This window comes from Homalodisca vitripennis, chromosome 7 (genome assembly GCF_021130785.1).
Source record: "Homalodisca vitripennis isolate AUS2020 chromosome 7, UT_GWSS_2.1, whole genome shotgun sequence".
NCBI classification, from domain to species: Eukaryota; Metazoa; Arthropoda; class Insecta; order Hemiptera; family Cicadellidae; genus Homalodisca; species Homalodisca vitripennis.
In genome coordinates this window covers 96,679,392-96,702,178 of record NC_060213.1, presented here as the reverse complement: position 1 = coordinate 96,702,178, position 22,787 = coordinate 96,679,392, and the positions used below count along the sequence as shown (strand labels likewise).

Below are 22,787 nucleotides of genomic sequence, written 5' to 3'. Positions count from 1 at the left end.
TTCGGTCACCTCTGAGTTCTGACGCTAGGGCTGTGCCACATAACTTTGATTGTTACTATTCAAATATTTACCACCTGACATCTCACTCCACAGATGACAGTCTGAGCACACATTTTTTTTGTATGTCTCAATTTACAGCACTGGATGAGTTACTTCTTTTACAAATAGTATAATCACAACCAATGTCCTCTCCCTCAGCAAACTACTTGTAAATACCAATAGGCATTTTAATAAAAAACATATTTTTTTATTTCAAAACAGGTACTTTGAATTACAACCACAATTTGGTTGTTTGGACCACCACAATATAATGTCTCTTGTACAAAAGGGTGAGAGAAAAAAATGTACTAAGTTATATAATATACAAGGAAACCACTCTCTATACAAAATTTAAGAAGGAAAGAATAGCAAATGTTATTGAATAAAAAATTTAATAAAATTAACAACAAAACTACTAGTTCAACTTTCTTTCTTAGAATCCGAGGTTTCACCAGACTTCTGCTCCGACCCTGATGTTGGTTTGCTTGGATAGACAGCAAATAGACTTAGTTCAAATGCACAAACACAGAACGCAAAACCGGTCTGAACCTGAAAATAAACAAGCTTGTTTGAAACATAACAGGTTTGTTGGCAAAATTGTTAAACGAACATAAAAATTTAGTGTTACTTTGAGTAATTTAAATTCCAGAATCGCAAAAATTCAGAATCATGGAGCAGTTTATTAATAGAGGTAGAATTAAGGGAAGTGGGCCCTCACCTTCAAATACACACAAATATCTTCTAAACAATGTGTTGATTCTGTGAATATTTTCTCACTAAATGAAGTATTTGCTCTTCTCATAGAAAGTTTGGGTAAATAAATTACAACTCTACAAAGTATTCAAAACGATTCATATACCACTGATAAAGCTAAACTTTGTAAGACCTCTATGAAAATATTATTAAATTTATATTCTGTAATTTTAGAGCTTCTCCGATTTTCTTTTAAGAATAGTGAATTAATATTACATAGCAATATGCTACACAGTTATAATACAAGAAGGTAGGAGTACTCTAGACTTTTTAATTTGGCCAAAATTAGATAGTGGCCAAAGCAGTCGAATGCCTTGCTCAGGCTCAAGTATACACTGGAGACAGTGTTGCCTGACTCCATTTAGTGTTGGAACTCCAACATCCAGTGTTGGAGTTTATTTTCCATTATAAATTCAACTAGATCGGCAATCACAGTTGTTGACTTTCCTTTTGTGAAGCCATGTTGTTTCTTTGTTAAGAGGTTATTTCTTGAAGGTGTGGAAGCAATCTTTAAAAGTTACTTTTCAATAATTTTTTGAGGCAGTAGATAGAAGGGAGATGGGTTGGTAGTTAACTGGTTCATCTTTCTTGCCCTGTTTATGTTTGGGATATATTTTAGCAGTTTTAAGTCTAGAGGGAAAGATACCTTATTTAAGGGATATGTTACAAATAGCTAAAATAGGAGTCAAAAGTGTTTTTCTGCAGAGTTTTATAATTTTTATACTTAGATGCCTATTTTTAAAGTAAATTCTATTTCACACTTTATGTCATGTTTGGTAACAATACAGTTAATATTTTAAATTGCACTATTCTTTGTACCTTGTGCACATTATGAAACAAAGGAATTTGACAATGGATTAACAACTGGGATTGTTTCAGTTGGTTGACAGGAAACAGTAAAGGGATTTCACATGTGGCTGTCCTGCGAAATATCAAAATTAACATGTATTAGTATTTTAGACATTTCTTTTACACATGAATGATAACTCTTGACTTTGGCATGTTATTAATGTACTTGTAACTGTTTCATTTATTTACAAACTCCATCATCTTGAAACTTTAAACAAAAAATAACATTATAAGTATATAAACCTATTTTTAAAACACATGTGTTTGTATGTTTTGTGTTAATTGACTTACAATCAATTTGAAATATGTTCACTTATTATGATTCAATTATATAATCCTACAACTCTTCAATGGCTTTGACTGTCCTTGTTACACTGGAGATAACCATTCATCAAAGTGTACTGAGTTCTGGGGGATTATTTCAGTCAGTTCTGATGCTAGGGCTGTGCCACATAACTTTGATCGTTATCATTCAAATATTTACTACCGGAGCCTCTCACTCCACAGATGGCAGTCTGAGCGCTCATATTAGTAATGCCTCAATTTACAGCATTGGATGAATGACTTCTTTTGAAACTAGCATAATCACAGCCAATGTCCTCTCCCTCAGCAAACCATTTGTAAATTCCAATAGGCATTTTAATGAAAACACCTTTTTTGTGTTTCAAAACAGGTACTTCTTCGAATTACAACTAAAATCTGGTAGTTTGGATCACCATAATAGGCTTTCTCTTGTACATGAGGGCGAGAGAAAAAAATTTACAAGTCACACAAGGGAACCACTCTCTATACAAAATTTAAGAAGGAAAGAATAGCAAATGGTATAAAATAAAAAATTTAATAAAATGAACAATAAAACTACAAACAGTTTAACTTTCTTTCTTAGAATCCGAGGTTTCACCAGACTTCTGCTCCGACTCTGATGTCGGTTTGCTTGGATAGATAGCAAACAGACTTAGCTCAAATGCAAAAACACAGAATGAAAAACCGGTCTGAACCTGAAAATAAACAAGGTTGTTTGAAAAATAACAGCTTTGTCAACAAAGTTGTTAAACGAACATAAAAATTTAGTGTTACTTTGAGTAATTTAAATTCCAGAATCGCAAAAATTCAGAATCATGGAGCAGTTTATTAATAGAGATAGAATTAAGGGAAGTGGGCCCTCATCTTCAACAAAATGCACACAAATTTCTTCTGCACAATGACTTGATTTTTGTGAATGTTTTCTTCCGAAATGAAGTATTTGCTATTCTCATTAGATGGAGTTTAGGTAACTAAATTGCAACTCTAAAACTCTGTAAGACTGCCATGGAAATATTATTAAATTTATATTCTGTAATTTTAGAGCTTCTCAGTTTTTCTTTTAAGAATAATGAATTTACATAGAAATATGCTACACAGTTATAATACAAGGTAGGAGTACCCCAGACTTATAAACTCCACTAGATCAGCAATCACAGTTGTCGTTGACTTTCCTTTTGTGAAGCCATGTTGTTTGTTTGTTAAGAGGTTATTTCTTGAAAATGTGTAAGTAATCTTTAAGAACTAATTTTCAATAATTTTTTAGGCAGTAGGTAGAAGGGAGATGGGTTGGTAGTTGGCTAGTTCATATTTATTTCCTTGTTTGTTTTGGATATATTTTAGCATTTTTAAGTCTGGAGGAGAATATGCCTCGTTTAAGGGACATGTTACAAATAGCTAAAACAGGATTCAAAAGTGTTTTCCCACAGAGTTTGATAATTTTTTTATATGTTATCAATTTTAGTTGATGGTTTAGACTTAATGGAATTTGTAACTGTTTGTATCTCTTCAGTTGTTGCAGGGTGAAGCATAGGCAAAGGGGGTTTCAATTTCAATGAGGTTTCCCTGGAAATAGTTACAACTCATTTGGTTGCTGAATGTCTCTTCTGCAGTTCTATAAAAAATAAGTTAATATTATTTGCAATTTCTGTGGCATCTGTAACCTTTTGCCACCCATTGTTAAGCATTTCATAGATACTGGCTGAGCTGCATGGGCTGCTTTCTGTTCGCTATTTATAATTTCCCATATTGCTTTGCTCTTGTTGCTAGCCTGACAGATGTGTTCAGTGCTTGCTTCAAGTCATAAGATTTATTTTTTTCCGGTTGCTTCAGTTTTTTGTTTCTGGTTTCCTGACAGTCTGTACTATTCCTGTGCCTTAAGAAATTCTTCTTTTAGGATCTTTGTTTTTTCATTGTAAGTAATTTGTGTATGCACTCTCTGGATAATCCGAGATTTTCTGTGTGGACAAGCACAGTTTAAAGTGCTTGTAATGGTATTGCTAAAGTTGTTGTAACCTTTGTGATGTAAGATCCCAATGACAGTGATAAAAGCAGCTAAATCGTGATTGTGTAAAGTTTTGGCTCATTTGGTTAATTCTTCTCTAGTATCAGGCATATTTCCTGAGAAGCTTAAACTATCCAAAATAATACATATAGACAAAAAAGGTAATGAGAAAGACTTGAAAAATTAAAGGCCAATATCTTGTGTCCAGTAATTTCAAAATTTTTTGAAAAGGCCATGCACATATGATATTATGAATATTTAGAAAAATATCATATCCTTGATGACATGCAACATGGATTTCATCAAGAAAAGTTAGTTTTGTCTGTAGTAATTTCATTTTTAGAACTTGTAATAGAGTCTATTGATAGATGCGTAAGTGTAGTAGGAATTGTTATGGACATGTCAAATGTGTTTGAGCATTCCATTTTGCTTTCCGTTGTTGGAGCTGTTTCAAATTACAAGTATGTTCATAAAATATTTACTGCTACAGTAAGAAAGTAGTAACTGAGTTGAAAATATAGATAAGGAGTCCCAAAATGAGCCTTTTAAAACTTACTATACTCTTAGTTTAAATTAATGATAATTGACAAAATACTGTACATTCATTCATTGTATGGTTGTACATTCATAGCTCATGCTGTTATGCTCGTTATACGTTTTTGGTTATGTGTGGAAACACACTTTTAGAAGCTGTGCTAGAAAGAATAAACTTGATTGAATTGCACTTAGTCCTATAAGGACTTCTTTCATGACTGGGCTTCTTTCAGATAAATAAGATATTCAGAATTGACAAGGATGAGGGTTGGGGTCACCTTCTGCCAAGATTCCATATGTGTCCATCATAAAGAGCGATGTGGGGCACTATCTCAGACAAGCCATCTTAGAAGAAGGAGAGGCTTGTTCTGTTCTAGTTTCTCCCAGTTATCACGGGCTGGAGATGGTACTTCCTAGCATTTAGGTTTGAAAAAATCTTTAATACTAAAGGAGCTCCACCCACTCGTAGCAACCATCCTTCACAGTAAACTACACCTATCAATCAACCCTTCACTTCAATATCTCGTAAACCAATAAAAATTATCTTAAAATAAACATACAAATTAAAGTAGGAACTGTGTAAAAAGAGCTGAGGAATTGAAGTCTGACAATTCCACTATGAATTGAATAATTGAGAATCATAACTATTCCATACTTTATTTATATTGAGCTGTGTGCAATTAATTTTGGTTAATGAGAGTATGAAAGTTGTCTCACATTGTTTCTTATAACATGTCAGCCCGTAATTAGTTTTGTCTTATTGTACATATTTTGAGATTGTCACATACGTACGGTTTTCTTTTTTTGACTAATAAATGACATTTTACTTTCAGTATGAAATGAACAACAATAAGTTCCTCACCTGGAGAGCTACTTTGTTTATCGCAATGCCGTACAACGTCCACAGAAACGTGACACAGAGCGCTGACACTATTATCGGGAATGGCAGGTCCTTTGTACTCTTTGATGCGATCACGTATTTCTGGAATTGAAGAAATGAAATATAGTACATATCACATACACTGAAATACTTACAAAAACAATAATTCTGTAGGGAACTGAAAAGCATGGGTAATGTTTATTAGCCAGCATGGGAAGTTCAAGGGAAACTAAATCGAACTGCTCAGTAAGGCAGATCTCAAAATGCATATTCCCACCAAAACATCATGAAAAGTCTCTTATGAACAATGAATATTGTATACAACATTCCAACTTTGTTCAACAATTCGTACAAGAATTATCAAGCCATTGATATAAATAAACATTTAAAAAAATAATTAACTGATAGATTGAATTTCTTAGAACAGTGTAATGATCTTTTTACAACTAGAATAAAAAACTTCCGAACAAAGAAGAAAACTATTTGTTTATAAATACAATCCCCACTGCACAGACATTAAAAACAAAATCACATCTAGGGAAAAGACACAAATTGGCAAATAGAAATAGAACAAAAGAAAATTCAAGACCACTAAACATAAAAAACAACTCTAAGGCTTTTAATTAATGTATAATTTAAAGGTCTTTGACCGTTAATAATGATTTTACTGGTAAAATACTAATTGACACTTTTTGTGTCAATTGCACTTAGGAAGTTACTTGATCGACAACAAATGGGTATGCTAACGTTTCCAGGGTTACAAATGTTAAGAGATGGGGGTTTGTTAATTAAAAAAATGTATGTCAATGGTTTCTGAGTCAATTTAAACATTTACACATTGAAATATAAAGATAATTTATCATATTTGTACATTCGATTTTGTATTATTTATTTGTTAACAGAAAAACTTTATTTTGAATCATTACTTGTTTTAAATTTATCAAATGTTTCATTTTGTAAATTAAAAGAGTTAGATTAAATTACTGGGTTGGATTTAATATCCATTATTTTTATTGATACATGGAGTGAATAAGATCAACTATTATAATACAAATAGGGTTTTACAACTTACTAATAAAAATATATTTTTACAAAAAATATTATTTTGTTCAAACTATTCACAAGTGTGACATGTTGAATCGTGATTTCTTTTTATTAATAGTTAAAGGTTGCAAATATAACTCGGCAAAGCAAATTTTGGTTGCAAAAAAACATTGCAGTTTTGTGACTGCAATGTTTGTGTTATTCATGTTGTTTTGATTTTATAAGTCAAAATTTCTGTCTAAAACCTTTTTAACTATACTATATTAAGTGCTTTAACTAGATATATAAGTGTAATGTAACTTCAAGATTTTTTAATTGTATAACATGTGTGCACATTATGTATAAAGATGATTTGAATTTGATTTGGAATCAAAGTCAAAGTAAAAAATCTCTTTATTTACATAGTCTTCAAGACTAGTAGTGGCGTCAACATGATGTTAGGGAATCGCTGTTTCAGTATGTTATATCGGCATAAATGTGGTGCAGCATTAAACTTATTGTTACAGAGGTGACAATTATTGGAACTCTCTTTTTCAGACAAACTTACAACAGCATAAAGATGGTACAGCATTAGACTTATTGTAACAGCGGTTACAATTGTGGCAAACCTAGCTTCCAACAGCGACTTGTCCTCGTAGAGTGTATAAGCTGTTAATGGTACCAATATGGTTGACCATCGTAGCATGCACTTTTGAGCCTCTGCCTGTCAATCATAAAAACTAAGTATTAGTAATATAGTAATAATAGTAATTAAACTAATTAATACAAATCTAATAATTTGTAACTTTACCTCCTTGTTTTTAGTTTATTTCTAATGATGGGGAATTTGAACTAGTTAAATGAATTTCATGTATATTGCAGTTAGGGTAAATTTTGATACTAAAGTTTTTTTTTATTTAAATTTGATCATTTATTTGATTTAGAATTGCATACTCTAATATTAATATTAAAAATCAATTTTTGATTATAAAAAACAAAATGTTACATAATTATGTAACAAACCTCACTCTATCATTTAAAAATATTAAAAATCATAAATCAATTATTTAACAATTAAATGTCATGTTTCATTATAACAGATGTAAATGTTGAGTTTAGCTCCAGTTCACCTTCCTCTTAGTGCAGTCTGAAATCTCAAGCTGTTACAGAGTTGACTCTTGGAATCTGAAGTCATGTTTGTCAGAATAGATTCAAATAAAAGAAGGAGACAAAGAAGCTCAAAATAAACTCTTTACATCGTTTCGAAACCAGAGACACCTTTACTACAAAATATAGTGTAATCTAGGTGAAGATGTATTCTCTTTGTCTCAACAGGTGCACAGTTGTAAATTGTGTACATGTGTTGTGTAGAAAACTCGGTTGCTCCACCCTGCTTTGAGATCGTGCCTAAAAACGTCTTAGTGCACTTAGTTGTGCCGACTTTTTTTTATCTCTTTAGGCAAACATGTTTCCAGATTTTCAGGAGTCAAATATGTGACAGTGTCAGGTATCCGACGCTGCACTAAGAGGAAGGTGAACTGGAGCTAAACTCAACATCTACATTGAATCAACTCTTCTCACCATCGCTACATTATTATTACCATGTTCTAGCCATTATTTCTTATATCTTTATAATAATGGTGTTTGCTGTTTGTAAATAAATAATATATGTCATATGATCCTTATCTTACAGGTTTAAAATTAATTTTTGGTAAATGTCCTTAAAAATCCCATTGCCTGTTCTGAATTTAAACATATTTTATGTGATTGAGCAATTTGATGTTGGCTATGAAAAAAATGGACTAATATCCTTCAAATGTGGCAAGGATATTTAAAAATAATATAAAAGACATATGTAAAAATACAATTGTTTTCATGTTAATGCTACAGCATTCAATACATTTTTTGGCTCAATTTAATTAATTTAACATAATATAACCATATTATGAAAACCTTCACTGTATTTGAAAAATACAGTATACACACATTAATAAGTTCTGATTTCACTTTAACCAGCTGTATCTTGGTCCCTTATTTACCAAACTATAAGGCATTTATTATTTGCATAATATATATAATTTATTACATTACATATATTAAATTAATATAAATATAATATAATATTTAATATATATATTATAATAATCTATATATATAAAAATGAATGTTTGTATGTTTGTCCTTTATGGAATCGTGAACTATTGGACCGATCATGATGAAAATTTGTACGTATATGTATTTTTCCACGGAGAAGGTTTATAAGCTATGCCCATCCCTTTCCCGATTCAGGATTCCGCCCCACTGGTTACAGAAATACCCATAAGAAATGCATTGCAGCAAACATATGTTAACGTCTTTTCAAATTTTTAATCAGCTGTTCTTTGTAAACATATATTACACTTATAGTTTTAAAGCATAGAGTAAGCTTAAGAGAAACGACAAATTTTGTTTAAACTGTTTTTGCAATCACTGTTAAACATAGACTTTACTATCCAGATAATACAATTCAAATTTGACGTAAAAATTCACCTTTAACTGCAATATTTATTTAATATAAACCATGCTCATGCTTGATCAGAAGAGTAATGCAGATATCATAATTACTATCTTACGTTGGCTACAAATATAAAGAATGTTATAAAATCAACCTTAGTTGTTTTTTTTGACAGAAGTATGGTTCTCAAAACTCCGTGTGTACATATTCTCTCGATCGAGACAACAAAGCAAGCTCAATCGTGGCATCGGAGATATAACTAATTTAATCTAAAATTTATTATAGTAAAAAAAAAAATTTACTAAGTAATATAAGGACTTCGGTTCTTAAGATTTGCGTGCGAAGCCGTGGGTAACAGCTAGATAGAGGCAGGAATATGGTACATACCTTCATAATACGCCCAAGAGGCTCACGATGGAACGACTATCAATTATCTCAGCAATGTTTAGAATGTGATAGAAAAAGAATAAGTGAATATAGTGTACTGTTTTCAACGGGAAATTGCGTGCGAAGCCGCGGGCAACTTTTGCAAAAAATTATTGAAATGTGCAGCAAAGCGCGCCGGGCCCGCTAGTATATATATATAAATGAATGTTTGTGTGTTTGTCCTTTATGGAATCGTAAACTATTTAACCGACCATTATGAAAATTTGTATGTATATGTATTTTTTCACAGAGAAGGTTTATATACTATGCCCGTTGATGTAATTCGCCACCAGGCAGTGCTGCAAAAGATACAAGTTTTCAAAGCCCCTGCACACTAAAAACTGCAATACGAGACAGTTATGTATATTAAATAACCAAACACTATATTGAAGTTATGATGTATATTTGTCTTGAAGATATATTTCTGATTGAACTTAAAGTTTGAGTGTTAGGCCACTTTATAATAAGTTACATGTAAGTGTATGATGGCTATAAACATACACAGATTATCTTGATCGTGGCAACAAGGCAATCTCGAAATCGGCACTGGAAAAATAATTCACTTGAACCAGAAGTGCACATACACGGGCAAAGCTTACGAAAAGCGTGCGAAGCCGCGGGATATAGCTAGTATAATATAAATATAACATACTGTGTGAAATGTTTTACGTTAAATTAAGCCTATCTAATTTATTCCATATCCCTCCCCATTGTGATGTGCTTTTCAATCAGATTCACCCTGCAAAACCCAAGTTCTAGTTATGCCACTGGTACTATTGTCTGCCATTTAATGTCAATTTGTCTTTCGCCATTTTCAAATTAAGACAGTTTTTACAATACATGTTAAGTAAACATACAATACTGTATTAAGTTATTAATTTATAAGTGATAAACATATATCATTTCATACTTAGACTGATACATAGTCTGATTAAACAATGTCAATAATGTTAAAGTTGTTAAAGAACAATATTTTAAAATTAGGTGATAAGATGAATGGTTGACTTACTGACCAAACATTTGCCTTTCACAGCTATTAGTATTTATGCATGTGTTTTAAAATTGTAAAAATTGAAAATTTGATGGTGATTAAGACATCACTACTATGGAAGTTCTTGAAATCAATTTTGTCACCATTACAAACAATGTATTGAAATAAATCAAAATATTGGATAAGGGTATAAATATGTTTAAAAAATATAATTTTCGTATTGGAATTATAAGCATAATTTTTATAATTTTAGTCTAAAATTATAGACACAATCAATATAGTTCTCTTTTAACAAGTAAGTTTAAAATACCTTATCTTTGGTGAAGGTGAGGTATATTGTTAAATAACACAGGTTGAGCAGTAGACCAATGGAGTGAGTGACAACGATTGGCCAAACCCCCATGACAAGTCCCTGCTGAAACATGAGGATACTCCTGGAACACAATGTGAGTAGATGGTAAGCACTTTGATTTTCATAGACATAGAATAAACTTATGTAACCACAGTGGCTCAGTTGCAGTTGTTTGTGAATGTCCATGTCGGTGGGAACAGTGGTTATAAGGTGACCAAGTCAAGTAATGGCGACCATGGCTGCTACTTGTATGGTTGACCACTGAACAAGTCTGCTCGCTCAGACTTTGATGATGTTTCTAAAATCACCTTTAAGCCACTGATACCCACTTTTAAGTCTCAGAGAGGACTTTTTAGCCCCAAATTCAACTAGTCAACATACAATGTATGGAAAATCCTATTTGATACTATGGGGTCCGGGGAATTAGTTCAGTTAGTTCTTATGTCTACCACTAGGACTGCACCACTATTAGTGTGTACGCATGTTCTGTCTCCCTCCATGATATTTGCAAGCTTTCAAGAAAAACAACTACCCTCTCTGTTAATAATTAATTTAAAGTCACTCTGCGAACCTCAGCATGAATCACTCCTGGTTGGTTTATACCTTCCAGTTGAACCTACTACTGGGCACAGCAAAAAACCGATGTGTCACTTAAATCTGGGCAACCTTATAGATGTCCAGGAGCGGCACATCACTAATAGCAAATGTCGAGATTTTGGGGTGCAAGGGTAAATCAATAGGTCTAGTCTACTGCGGGAGATGTATTGGAATTGGTGGGGTTTGTTCCCTAAGTTCAGAGGTTCTTGCTAGCCTCAACAAGGGTGTACCACCCCCTACCTGCTTTGACCGGAGAGACTGGTTCAGAGCTGGCCTCCCTTTCTTTCGAGGGAACATGACTTTAAAATTACCGCCCTAACTTCTTCATCATGGATCTCGATGGGAGGCGGCCTTTACCCCCAACCTTATCCATCCTGAATATCCTGTCGCTCTGGAAGCAGCGCAAAGGTCCTTATAAGACTAGAGGCAATTTATAAGCTTCTTTTCCTAAGAGAACAAAATAAAAAGTTATGCTACATGATAGTACTATCAGCGTTGCACTTGGAAAGTAGATTCCAGTTGTGATTCTAGTGAGCCGACCTGCATAGAGACAGCAACTCATTACTTGCTCCATCAATGCAGTAAATGAAAGAGACAATAAGTTCACTTTACCGAACACAGTAGTACCGCCTGCCTCATCGCAGAAAGATTCCAAGCACTAACTTTTACTGTGCCTCAATTTATAGAATTGGATGGCTTATATTGGATGGAACCATAACTAAGTTACAATGGTCAGAAGTTTTTTGACCGAAGTAGGCTTCTCAGACCTGCATATGTATATATTTTCTTGGTCGGGGAAACAAAGCATACTCAACTGTGGCATAAAAACATCTAAGACTAGAGTACATTGCAATGGCCACAATACATTTTTAACCAAAGTAGGGTTTTCAGACCTAAGTATGTACATATTTTCTTGATTCAGTCAATAAGGGAAACTCAACCATGGCATTAAAAATACAATGGACTGGAAGTAGATTACTATGGCCAGCCAAAAGTAAATGCTTTTGTCCAACGTAAAGATTAGAACATCTTTCAGTGACCATCAATTATCTCAGGAGTGTTTGGTATACCATTTAAAAAGGATATGCCTATATCATTCTTGTTATTGAGCAAGAAACTTCATGCAAAGCTGCAGGTAATTGCTAATAGTTCCATAAAGTTTTGATTAAAATTGATACTCCTTTATATTCAATGTTTATATCTGGTATAATAATATTTAGACTGTAGTAAACTAAAAAGGAGTATTAAAATAAACCTTCATATTTCAGATTTAGTACTACTAGGTAAAAATAAACTAAATTACTTACCTGGCCATTGCTTCCATTAGTGGAGGGAATGGTACATTCTTTGAAGATTTGTTCTTCCATATTTTCAAACAGAGAATCCTAAAAACAGGAATGAAATAGTTATGTACATTAAAATCAATTATTATTTGTATGTTTAATGGGATGATCTTTCAATTAACATATGTATACGTCAAGAAATATGCATGGTGAAAAGAAATCAAATCAGAATTATATAAATATGTTAAATTAATTTGGTTCTCTAAGCTTATATTTAATAATTGTTTTAATAGTAAATTAGATATACCAATCCACTGGTATATTAAAAATTCCTGCACTATATCCTCCTGAACAGAGTCTATTAAAATTACTAAAATACAAGTTTGGCAAACAATTTGCCGAATTGATTAGGTTGATTTTGTATGAAACATCTGCCTATTACAGTTTTTTATTGTCCTCATAGCAGAGCATAAGCCCCAGATCCAAAAAACCATCCAAATGCCTGCAGCCATACCTGGCAGATGTAAAAGTTATACCCAGTGAAAGTATGGGAGGAGATCACAGGCTGGTGGTAGCTGATTTTCAAAGAATGAGGTTTGGAAAGGATACATGAAAAAGACTAACAAGAATCAAGACATGGAAGTTAAAAGATACGAAAGTTAGAGAGGAGTTTGTAAATAACATTAGAGGAACAATACCCAAGGGGGAGGTCAAAACAGGAGAGGAGGAATGGACAAATTTCAAGAATGCTATAGTCAAAGCTGCAGAAGAAACCTGTGGACGAACTTCAAGTAAAAAAAGGGATAAAGAGACCCCTTGGTGGAATGAAAGAATTGCTGAAGCAGTTAAAAACAAAAATAGAGCTTGGCGAGAATGGTTTAAGGATAGGTCAAACGAAAGAGGGACAAATGGAAGAGACTTGCAAGGGCATCAGCAAAGATGATGAAGGAGGCAAAGGAGAGGACATGGAAGGATTTTGAAGAAAAACTGAAATCAAACTTCCAAGGAAATAAGAAGATTTTTTATGGGGTGATAAGGAACAAGACGAAACCTAAAGAGATCTTGACTAAGGTGGTGGATGTTTCAGGGGAAATCAAATGGGAGGAGAAAGAGGTTTTGAAGACGTGGAAAGAGTATTTTAAGGAACTTCTAGAAGGAACAGAAAATGAAGAGGAAAGAAGAGATATGACAGAGGAGACAGAAGATGAAGAGGATTTTAGTATGTGTGAATTGGAAAAAGCGGTTAAAGAGATGAAAGAGGGGAAATCTGCGGGAATAGACGAGCTGACGGCTGAGATGATAAAGGCGGCGGGACCATTAGGAATGCAATGGTTGTACAGAGTGATGAGAGTGATTTGGAAGGAAAAGAAGATACCAGAAGACTGGAAAATGGGAATAATAGTGCCGATTTTTAAGAAAGGCGATAAGCAAAAATGCGAGAATTACAGGGGAATAACTTTGTTGTGCCATACACAAAAAATTTATGAAAAATTAGTTGCAGAAAATTAGACCAGTACTGGAAGAAACAGGAAGAGAGGAGCAATGTGGTTTTAGGAAAGGTAGGTCAACGGTGGATGCTATTTTTGTGATGAGACAAGTGTTGGAAAAGAGGTGGGAATACGGAAAAGATACAACGGTAGCTTTTATAGACCTACAGAAGGCATATGATAAAGTACTGAGAGAAAGGATATGGGAGAGTATGAGAAAGAGAGGATTGCGTGAGGGAATAGTAGAAAGAATAAAGAACCTGTACGGCATATGTAAAAACAGGGTAAGAATTGAAGAAAAATATACGGAAATTTTTAAAACAGAGAGAGGAGTAAGGCAGGGAAGCATATTCTCACCTTTCCTTTTCAATATTATAATGGATGAAATTATTCTAGAAGTACAAGGAAACAGAGGAGCAGAAGAACTTAAGACAATAGCATATGCAGATGACATAATGATATGGGAAAATAGGGAAGAAGAGTTAGAACGAGAGTTGAACAAATGGGCAAAAGTGGCGAAGAAATATGGTTTAGAGATGAACATACAAAAATGTAAAGCAATGAAAGTAGAGAGAAGGGAAGGAAATAATAAAGACGTGTTAGTTGAAGGAAAAAGACTTGAAAAGGTGAAGGAATTCTGTTATTTAGGAAGTATCATAACAGATAGGGGCACAATAAGAGAAGAGATAGGAAACAGAATATGGAAGAGTGGAAAGTTTTTCAATATGGTGAAGAAGATTGTGTGGAGTTGGAACATTGGGAAAGAATCAAAAGTATTGATGTATAAATCTTATTTCCAACCAATTTTATTATATGGAGCAGAGACGTGGACGTGGACTAAAAATGATTTAAGCAGTTTGCAAGCTGCAGAAATGAGATTTTTAAGAGGGATAGAGAAGAGTACAAGAAGAGATAGAATAAGGAACGAAATAACTAGAGAAAGATTGAAGGTAGTTTCTCTGCAAGAGACAATGGAAGGAAGAAGAATACAGTGGATGGGGCATGTGAAGAGGATGGGAGATAATAGAATGCCTAGAATAGCACTGGAGAACGAGGAAAGAGGAAGAAGACCAAGAGGAAGACCGAGAGGAAGATGGGAAGACCAAATGTGGAAAGACTTAGAGAGAAGGGGACTACAGAAAATACAGGTGGAGGAAGAGGAGACCTGGAATGACAGACAAAAGTGGAGGAGGCTGTGTACGACGACCCGTGATAACGGAAACGTCTGATGATGATGATGATGATGAGTTATGGTATTACTGTTTCTATACATTTTTATAACTAAATAACACTATAATTTTAGTATAAAATAAGGTTTATAAAACCATTACAAACTCTAAATACTCATCTCAGAACCATCTGTGATGTTTGTTTTGAGACTGTTGAATATGTTTTTTCCATGAAAATGTGTGTATTCTGGGGTATGACTAATTAAGCTAGATGAATATATTAAAATATTTGTTCCTCAAATATTATACAGAGTTTATGGTCACTGATTACGAATATAAAGTAGCCATTTAAATGTTGTTATATCTAAGATGGTTACTGGCAAGGAAATTAGTCCTTTGGAGACTAACCAACGACAAATTGTTACACATAGATTTAACTCACCACACAACATTGTCAGTGGTCTTATAAGTTAAATAACATTATAACCAGTCAAAATGTGATTTTTAATATTACTGGTAATTTAAGAATGTTAGAATACAATACCAAAACAAATAAGATTAACCTGAAAGAAATTGCAGGAAAATAGTAGTTTCTAATATCATATAATGTAAAAATTATCACAATTGAAGTTGACCTATGTTTTGAATAGCACATGTTTGAAATGCATTGAAAACCAGTACGTATAAAGTCAATGCAGTTGAAATTATGCATTGCAAAGTGTAAATAAACTGGCTGTAGTAAAACAATCTTGTTTTGTTCCATCAGAACATCTTAAACTTCAAACACTTTGGCAGCTTTATTTTTTTATTTTTAAATTATGGAAAATGTCTCATTTTAAATGTATCCAAACGCTTTTTGTTGAAAAGAGTATTTTTTACATATTTAAATGGTTATGTATAAGAAATATTAGATTTTTTTCTGAATAACCAATAAAAACATTTAACCCTATGACTGATATTAAGAAGCTCCCCGAATGATACACTGGTTTTTGTCTTTGCGCATCATATTTTTAAGATATTAAAAAATATATATGCTTAATGGTAAGTAATAAGTGTTATATAGGCTATGGGTTTTTTTGTTAGAAACCAGAGGAAAATTAAAAATAATAAAATTATGCACTTATCCGCGTTTTTTTTTTTTTTTTGTTTTTTGTTTATTTGTACATAAATCAAAAAAATTGTATTGATAACTTTTTATTTTCCATGTTTCACTCCATGTAGCTTTCAGTATGACGAGAATTAATAAACTGTAAATGTAAAAAATATGCAAATATATGTACTTACGATGGAGATAGAAGGAGAATGAAAGAAGCCGTACTTGCAGCTGTTCCAATTATTCCTTTGTAATCGGCTAATCCCATATTGGCGAGAGAGTGGTTTCCTAGTTGTCAAGACATCGCTATGATTAATTTGATGCACGGATTATTATTTATTAAATATTATTTTACATTATAAAATATATTATTTTTCTTTTTCCCTCTTCTTCAACCAATAATACTAATCGCAAGTGTTTTATCTTTCATTACATTTTCTTGCAGATATTATGAGCTATAAATACTTAAAGCAAAATTATTGGTCTTAAAAACTTTAAATTATCCTAATATAAAATGCCAATTTGATTAAATATTTTTGTATGTCTGTGAAAATAAACAACAAATAAAACATCTTGTGAAAACTACTCCATGTAACATGCATAGTTTTTTAAAATACAACAAAACTACGTCTAAAATTAGTTCATTCATACATTGTAAACAATAGCCATATAATTGTTAAAGACATATCTTTGTGCTGACAATGAATCCTTTGGTTGGGAAAGATTTCATATCAAAAATAAAAGTTATACTAGAAAACAGTTGCTACTACTAACTATAATTAGTTTCAAATCAAGACCATGTTTACCTGCAAGGCAATTTGAATAGATAGTTACTGATGTGGTGACTATGAACTTACAGACCAGACTAAGCTTTGAGCATCATCAACTGAAGAGTGTAAAAATAGCCAATTTTATCAGTTCTTACTCTAACAATGGGATAAGCATGTTGTTTTATCACACAGTTTATCTTTCCACTATCTCTGTACACTGGTGAATACATTATCATCAGGTGACTTAACATATAACAACAAGGGCATATCTATTAAATCAAATATGCAGTCATAATAAAGGGGAGGGAGGAAGAATGAAATCCTCCTCTAGGCAAATTTGTAATAAAATAAAAAATATTATGAACTAAATGAAGGATGTCTATAAATAATCCCTTTCAAATTAATCTCTAGCTGCTCTGCATACACCACTAAACAGACCTTTAGGTACTTCCTTATCTAGCTACAAGTGGTTTCTTCCTGATCTCAGTTTGGCATTGGGATTAGAAGAATTAGTTTTATTCATAAAACATCAAATTTAATTATAAGTGTTAGAGCATTAAATTAATATATAGTCAAACAAACTTAGAAAATATAAGTTTTGTTTTACCTGCCATTACTAAAGTTCTAAAAGAAAATGTAATCAAATTGGCATGGATAACTAATTAATAGTCTAATGAAAACATTGTTACTATAAATTATACTAACTTTTAAAAATAAAAATTTAATGTAAAATTCCAAATAAAAAAATACATTTGTGGATGTGTACCTATAAAGTTATGGGGCCAATCAATTCTAAATAACAATCAAGTACCTTGAAAATGATGTTCATAAAGATGGAATAACCCTTAATTAATTGCTGAGCTGTGTAGTAAAGTACCCAATAGTTTACACACTGTTAGTCCTAGGCCTATCTCTTGTGTGACCTTTGCCTTATTTATTGTTCTTGTTTAGATTAAACATATTTATCTGAATCACATAATCAAAGCTAATTAAAAAAAATTCCGAATTTCTAAATTACAATTATAATATTAGAAGATGCAAAATGGTAAATTTTTATGTATTTGTGTGGTCTTAAACAATAAGTACTGTACAAATTAATAATATTAAGTAGCAAATAAATTTATTTTTACTAATCGTGAACTCTGTTCAATCATCGAAATATCCCATAATTAAAATGTGTGTTAAACAAAACATGATCGTGTATTTTAACGATTTAAAACATTTTTATCATAATATTATATCTCTATAATAAAAAAAATCTGATATACTTACGTTTATTTATTATAAATATTATTTTATACAATTTATTAAAAATATTGTTACTCACAAAGAAAGCAAGAATTTAAATGAGAGGTGAACTAGCTGAGATCTAATCTATATGTGGCCCACTTAGTTCAATTCTCTTTTAGAGTTTTTTTTTATTTGCCTTTATGGATCATCATAATTATTGCATATGTAAAACTTTTACTATATTAATACTATAATTATTAATAATATAATACTTATAATATTAATGTATTAACTAATGTCTTACCTGATGATATATTCGCTTTATATTCTTTGAATAACATGTAATGCAATCTGTTTGGAAACTTTAGCTCTTATATAACAGCAAATCAGTAGTGTACACAAGATCTGAGTTTGGAAGCCAAACCCATCAATCATATTTCTTGGAGGGGGAATAGAACAGTCTTGTATTTTTGTAATCTTGTGCATTCAAATACAGGATTTTTGTAAAAACTGTGGATCCCATTCTTAAGTTCTATAAGTTTCTTCTACCATATCCTCGCAAGTATCATGTACTTTGCAACTATGTCCCTAACAACTATTTAAAAATTAATAGTTTGAACTAGTTACTAGTAGAAGGCATGTTTTTCAAATAAGTACCGTTTTGAGATATTAAATTGTCAAGCAAAAATGTTCGTGACAATTTTATTCTTTTAAGAAAGCCCACACACTATTATATACTTTTCTACATAACGTCCATCAATATTAAGGCATTTATTATATCCAAAAACAACCTGCCTGATTGAACAGTGACTGCATTGCAATCTTTTTGTTGCTATTGTCATCCTTGCTGGGCTGACCTTCCAAGATGCTTCTTCTGGTGATAAAACAAATGGTAGTCACTGGGCGCTAAATCCAAGCTGTTTGAGAGATTATCAAGTTCCTAACAAAATACTGTGATGAGATCTGGTGTTCCTTTTGTCACATGCAGATGGATATTGTCATATAGCATAACATTTTTTTTTCTATAGTTTAAAAATTCCAAAGGAACACTTCTTGAAACTTGAGGAAACTCTGATAATTGTAAAATATCTGGTCACTTTCACATCATCATTCACTTTCAGCATCAAACCATTGGTGATCATGGAGGGTTGTACACTACGTTCTCATCATGAACATTCTTTCACCCATCTTTTAAAGCTCTTACCCCTTTGATACCACTTCTTCCCTCATGTTTTTCCTTACACTGATGAATTTTAACTGCTTTCACAGCTTTGGCATCAAAAAAACAAATAACAGCTCGTACTTCACAGTTGGTGGGATGCTCAATTGATAGGGGCATTTGACATAAACATTAATAGATGTAAAAACGATGGATATTTGCAGTATTTGCGTCTGTGTCTTGCTAACAGTTGTAGTTAGACAGTGCCAAGCCTGGGGCACTGACTGCAGTAGTAGAATTTCAAATTGGTACTTACTTAAAATCATGCCTTGTATATTTATTTCCTCCAATCTAGTGGTCCTACAGGGAGGTACTTAAAAATGGAATTTTAGCTGCAATAAAATTTTTTTTAAATTAACACAAGCGAAGTACAAGATTAATTAAGCAGGCAATAAACGAGTAAAATGCCATATATGAATTTAGTGTCTAATTTTATACCTACAGATTTCTAGAACTTGTAAACACATTCATAAAAATAAATAAATAAACGGATCATAACCAAATAATTTATTATATGTACCTGATATAACTTCCGGTTACTGTATAAGATTTATACCTAACTGTACGTATTTTGTGAACAGCTTTAAACCTTTTTAGTAAAGATTAGAATACAACATTCTTCCAGACTAACACTCACTCCAATATGCTGTTGTTTAATTGGTTAGCCTTGATAGGATAAGACTGCACTATCTTCTTGATAAGGTTTACTAGTTACCTCAGACAACAAATCTCCAACCAAAATTAACTTATAATCGTTAAATGATACATATAACTGTTAAATATTACAGTTTTTACAATTACGAGTATCTATGCAGTTTGAATAAAATAAGTGCATGAATAACACTCAAATTATGGAACTATAGCTGATTAAACAATATAATAACATTATGCGATACTATTGTTTCTTATGCGCTTACAATTTCTTTCTACTTATAATTCAACTACAGTGGCATCATGAAGAGACTTACCTGTACTTTAGCGCACGTGATTGTGACAGTCTATGAACTACTCCACGCACATCGTAGACTCAATTAGTCAATACATTCCAATTAACTTCATCAACCTTCATCGTTCATACGATTAGATAATTTAGACTTTTCTGTCATGTTATTTTCCTGTTCTTATTAACAATAACGTTCCTTTTTTACTACAAATACTTTGGGATTATAAAATTGTATAAAGTATTTAAAATATAATTGTTCTTAGTAAAAGAATTACTGTATATTTTTTCAATAAACAATGCCTTTATTAAAGAGGTGGAATTAGTGCTAAACAGCCCTATCCACTACTCAAACTCAAATTAAATGTACTGTATTATTAAATTATACACTGATTCTCTTAAGAAGTTTAGTCATTATATTTGAGAGGCATAGGCAGTGGTTCAGTAAAGGAAAGATATTTCAGTATGGTGGTGATACAACCTTATTTTTATTATTGTCGTGCATTAATGAAGTATAAACATTTTCAATGTAATGTAATAATGTAAAGCATATTTAGTAAACTTAACTGTTACTTTCTCAATCATGTGACGCCATTCATGTACACCATGTGTAACAACTGAATAAAGATTTTTCTAATTCTGATTCAAACACGTAAATTATTCTTCACATACATTTTTTCAAATGATTAAGTTTACAAATAAATACCTTTAAAATCCAAGTATAGTATATCTTAAGTAGAAAAGAATTTATTATAATTTATGACAGTGATAGTTTGTAAGTGTTACATAATTTTTGTTTATATATAGGCAATCTGATTTTCTAATAAAATATTGAAAGCTTACATATGGATATCATTCAAAGGAAAGAAACCTTCATAATTGTGTTAAGTTTCCCTTTTGTAAATAAATTGTATCAAATATATATTTAATTGAGTTTTCAATTTGCAATAAACTGCCGTTGTTTTAAGTGTTACTTGATTCAAAGTATAGTAAAGATATTCTTAACATTATTAATGAAGTTTAGCTGCAAACATTTTTAAAATTAATTCAAGCGAAGTATATTAATACAGCAAACAATGTAAAATGCCATATATGAATTTGGTGTCTAATTTTATACCTATGGATGTCTACAACTTGTAAACACGTTCATGAAAAAATAAACAAATCATAACCAAATAATTTACTATATGTACCTGATATAACTTCCAACTACTGTATAAGATTTATACCCACCTGTAACTATGTTGTGTACAGCTTTACACCTATTTAGTGAATATTTAAATACAACATACTTCCAGACTAACTATTACTCCAATATGCTGTTGTTTAATTGGTTTGCCATGATAGGATAAGACTGCACTGTCTTCTTGATAAGGTAATTGTTCACTAATTACCTCAGACAATAAGTTTCCAATCAAAATCAACTTATCATTGTTAAATTTACAGTTTTAAAATAATGAGAATATATATATATATATATATATATATATATATATATATATATATATATATATATATATATATAAAGATGCTGCAAAATGATACGTCCCCCAACTATCTAGGTTAATTAGGAGAGTTCCACAGAAACATCTGATCATGTCTTTTTGGTTACCTTTTTGGACACTACACATCAAAAACAGTTTGAAATAAAAAATGTAGTATTTTTTTTATTCTTAGCACTCGTTATGAGTATACCAAATTTTAGCAAATCTAAAATGGGATTGTTAATATTGAGTGTGTTAGTTTGACATGGAACAGCTCAGTTATTCATAGTTTTATTTTTTGATAATGAGTGGTACAAATAACGGAGTTATTGTTTCATTAGAATTAAAGTTTAAAGTGATTAAGAGACTAGACAACAAGAAGAGTATAGGACAAAGATGGTTATGGTTGAGTCGGGTGTGGACGAAGTGACTATTGTACTTGCCGCAACGAGAAGAAGCAAGAGCTCATAAAAATCTATCAATGACTATTTTGGCAAGTAGTGATATTTTTATAATTTGTATTCTATTAAGGGATAGTATTACAGTAATTTATTCTATAAATAAATGATTTTTATTAATCAACATTCTTTTTGTAAATTAAGATATTTTATAGCAATTTCTTTATTATCCGAGTTTTTCCGTATCTGAAGTAGTTCTGATCTTATTTAGATCAGTCAATCGAACTTCTAATGTAGTTGTACAATATTGTGAATATGTGTCATAGTGTAAACAAGAAAACTCAAAATTACATGTAACATGAAAAAGATGATTAAAAATACCACTTCCTGAATGAACACTTCCAGCTTCCAACATAAACACTGAAATATTCTTTTCCATTCATTGACATTAAATATCCATCTACCCAATAT

At 31.8% G+C, this 22,787-nt stretch overlaps 1 protein-coding gene across 7 annotated transcripts; it reads right to left on the bottom strand.

Moving 5' to 3' along the window:
* Positions 1-412: 412 nt before the first annotated feature.
* LOC124366064 (sugar transporter SWEET1-like) lies at positions 413-21,772 on the bottom strand. 7 transcript variants are annotated; one of them, XM_046822280.1, is made up of 7 exons: positions 21,668-21,772; positions 16,467-16,563; positions 12,551-12,628; positions 10,605-10,728; positions 6,952-7,107; positions 5,343-5,462; positions 413-588 (listed from the first exon to the last, which is right to left on the bottom strand). In XM_046822280.1, the coding sequence occupies exons 2-7, from the start codon at positions 16,541-16,543 to the stop codon at positions 460-462; spliced, it is 684 nt and encodes a 227-aa protein (XP_046678236.1). In that variant the 5' UTR covers positions 16,544-16,563; positions 21,668-21,772; the 3' UTR covers positions 413-459. The 7 variants fall into 7 exon arrangements, with proteins under 7 accessions (XP_046678236.1, XP_046678237.1, XP_046678234.1 ...); XM_046822281.1 differs by lacking the exon at positions 21,668-21,772 and adding an exon at positions 20,463-21,138; XM_046822278.1 differs by lacking the exon at positions 21,668-21,772 and adding an exon at positions 20,015-20,316.
* Positions 21,773-22,787: the final 1,015 nt, after the last annotated feature.

Bases quoted from the DNA above. Each gene is read 5' to 3' on its own strand.
- LOC124366064 (XM_046822276.1), bottom strand. From the start codon at position 18,616: ATGTTATTCAAAGAATATAAAGCGAATATATCATCAG. The intron at 12,629-16,466 runs GTAAGTACATAT...TCCTGTTTTTAG, and splicing joins ATTCTCCTTCTATCTCCATC to GATTCTCTGTTTGAAAATAT. The intron at 2,640-5,342 runs GTGAGGAACTTA...GTTTATTTTCAG, and splicing joins TAAACAAAGTAGCTCTCCAG to GTTCAGACCGGTTTTTCATT.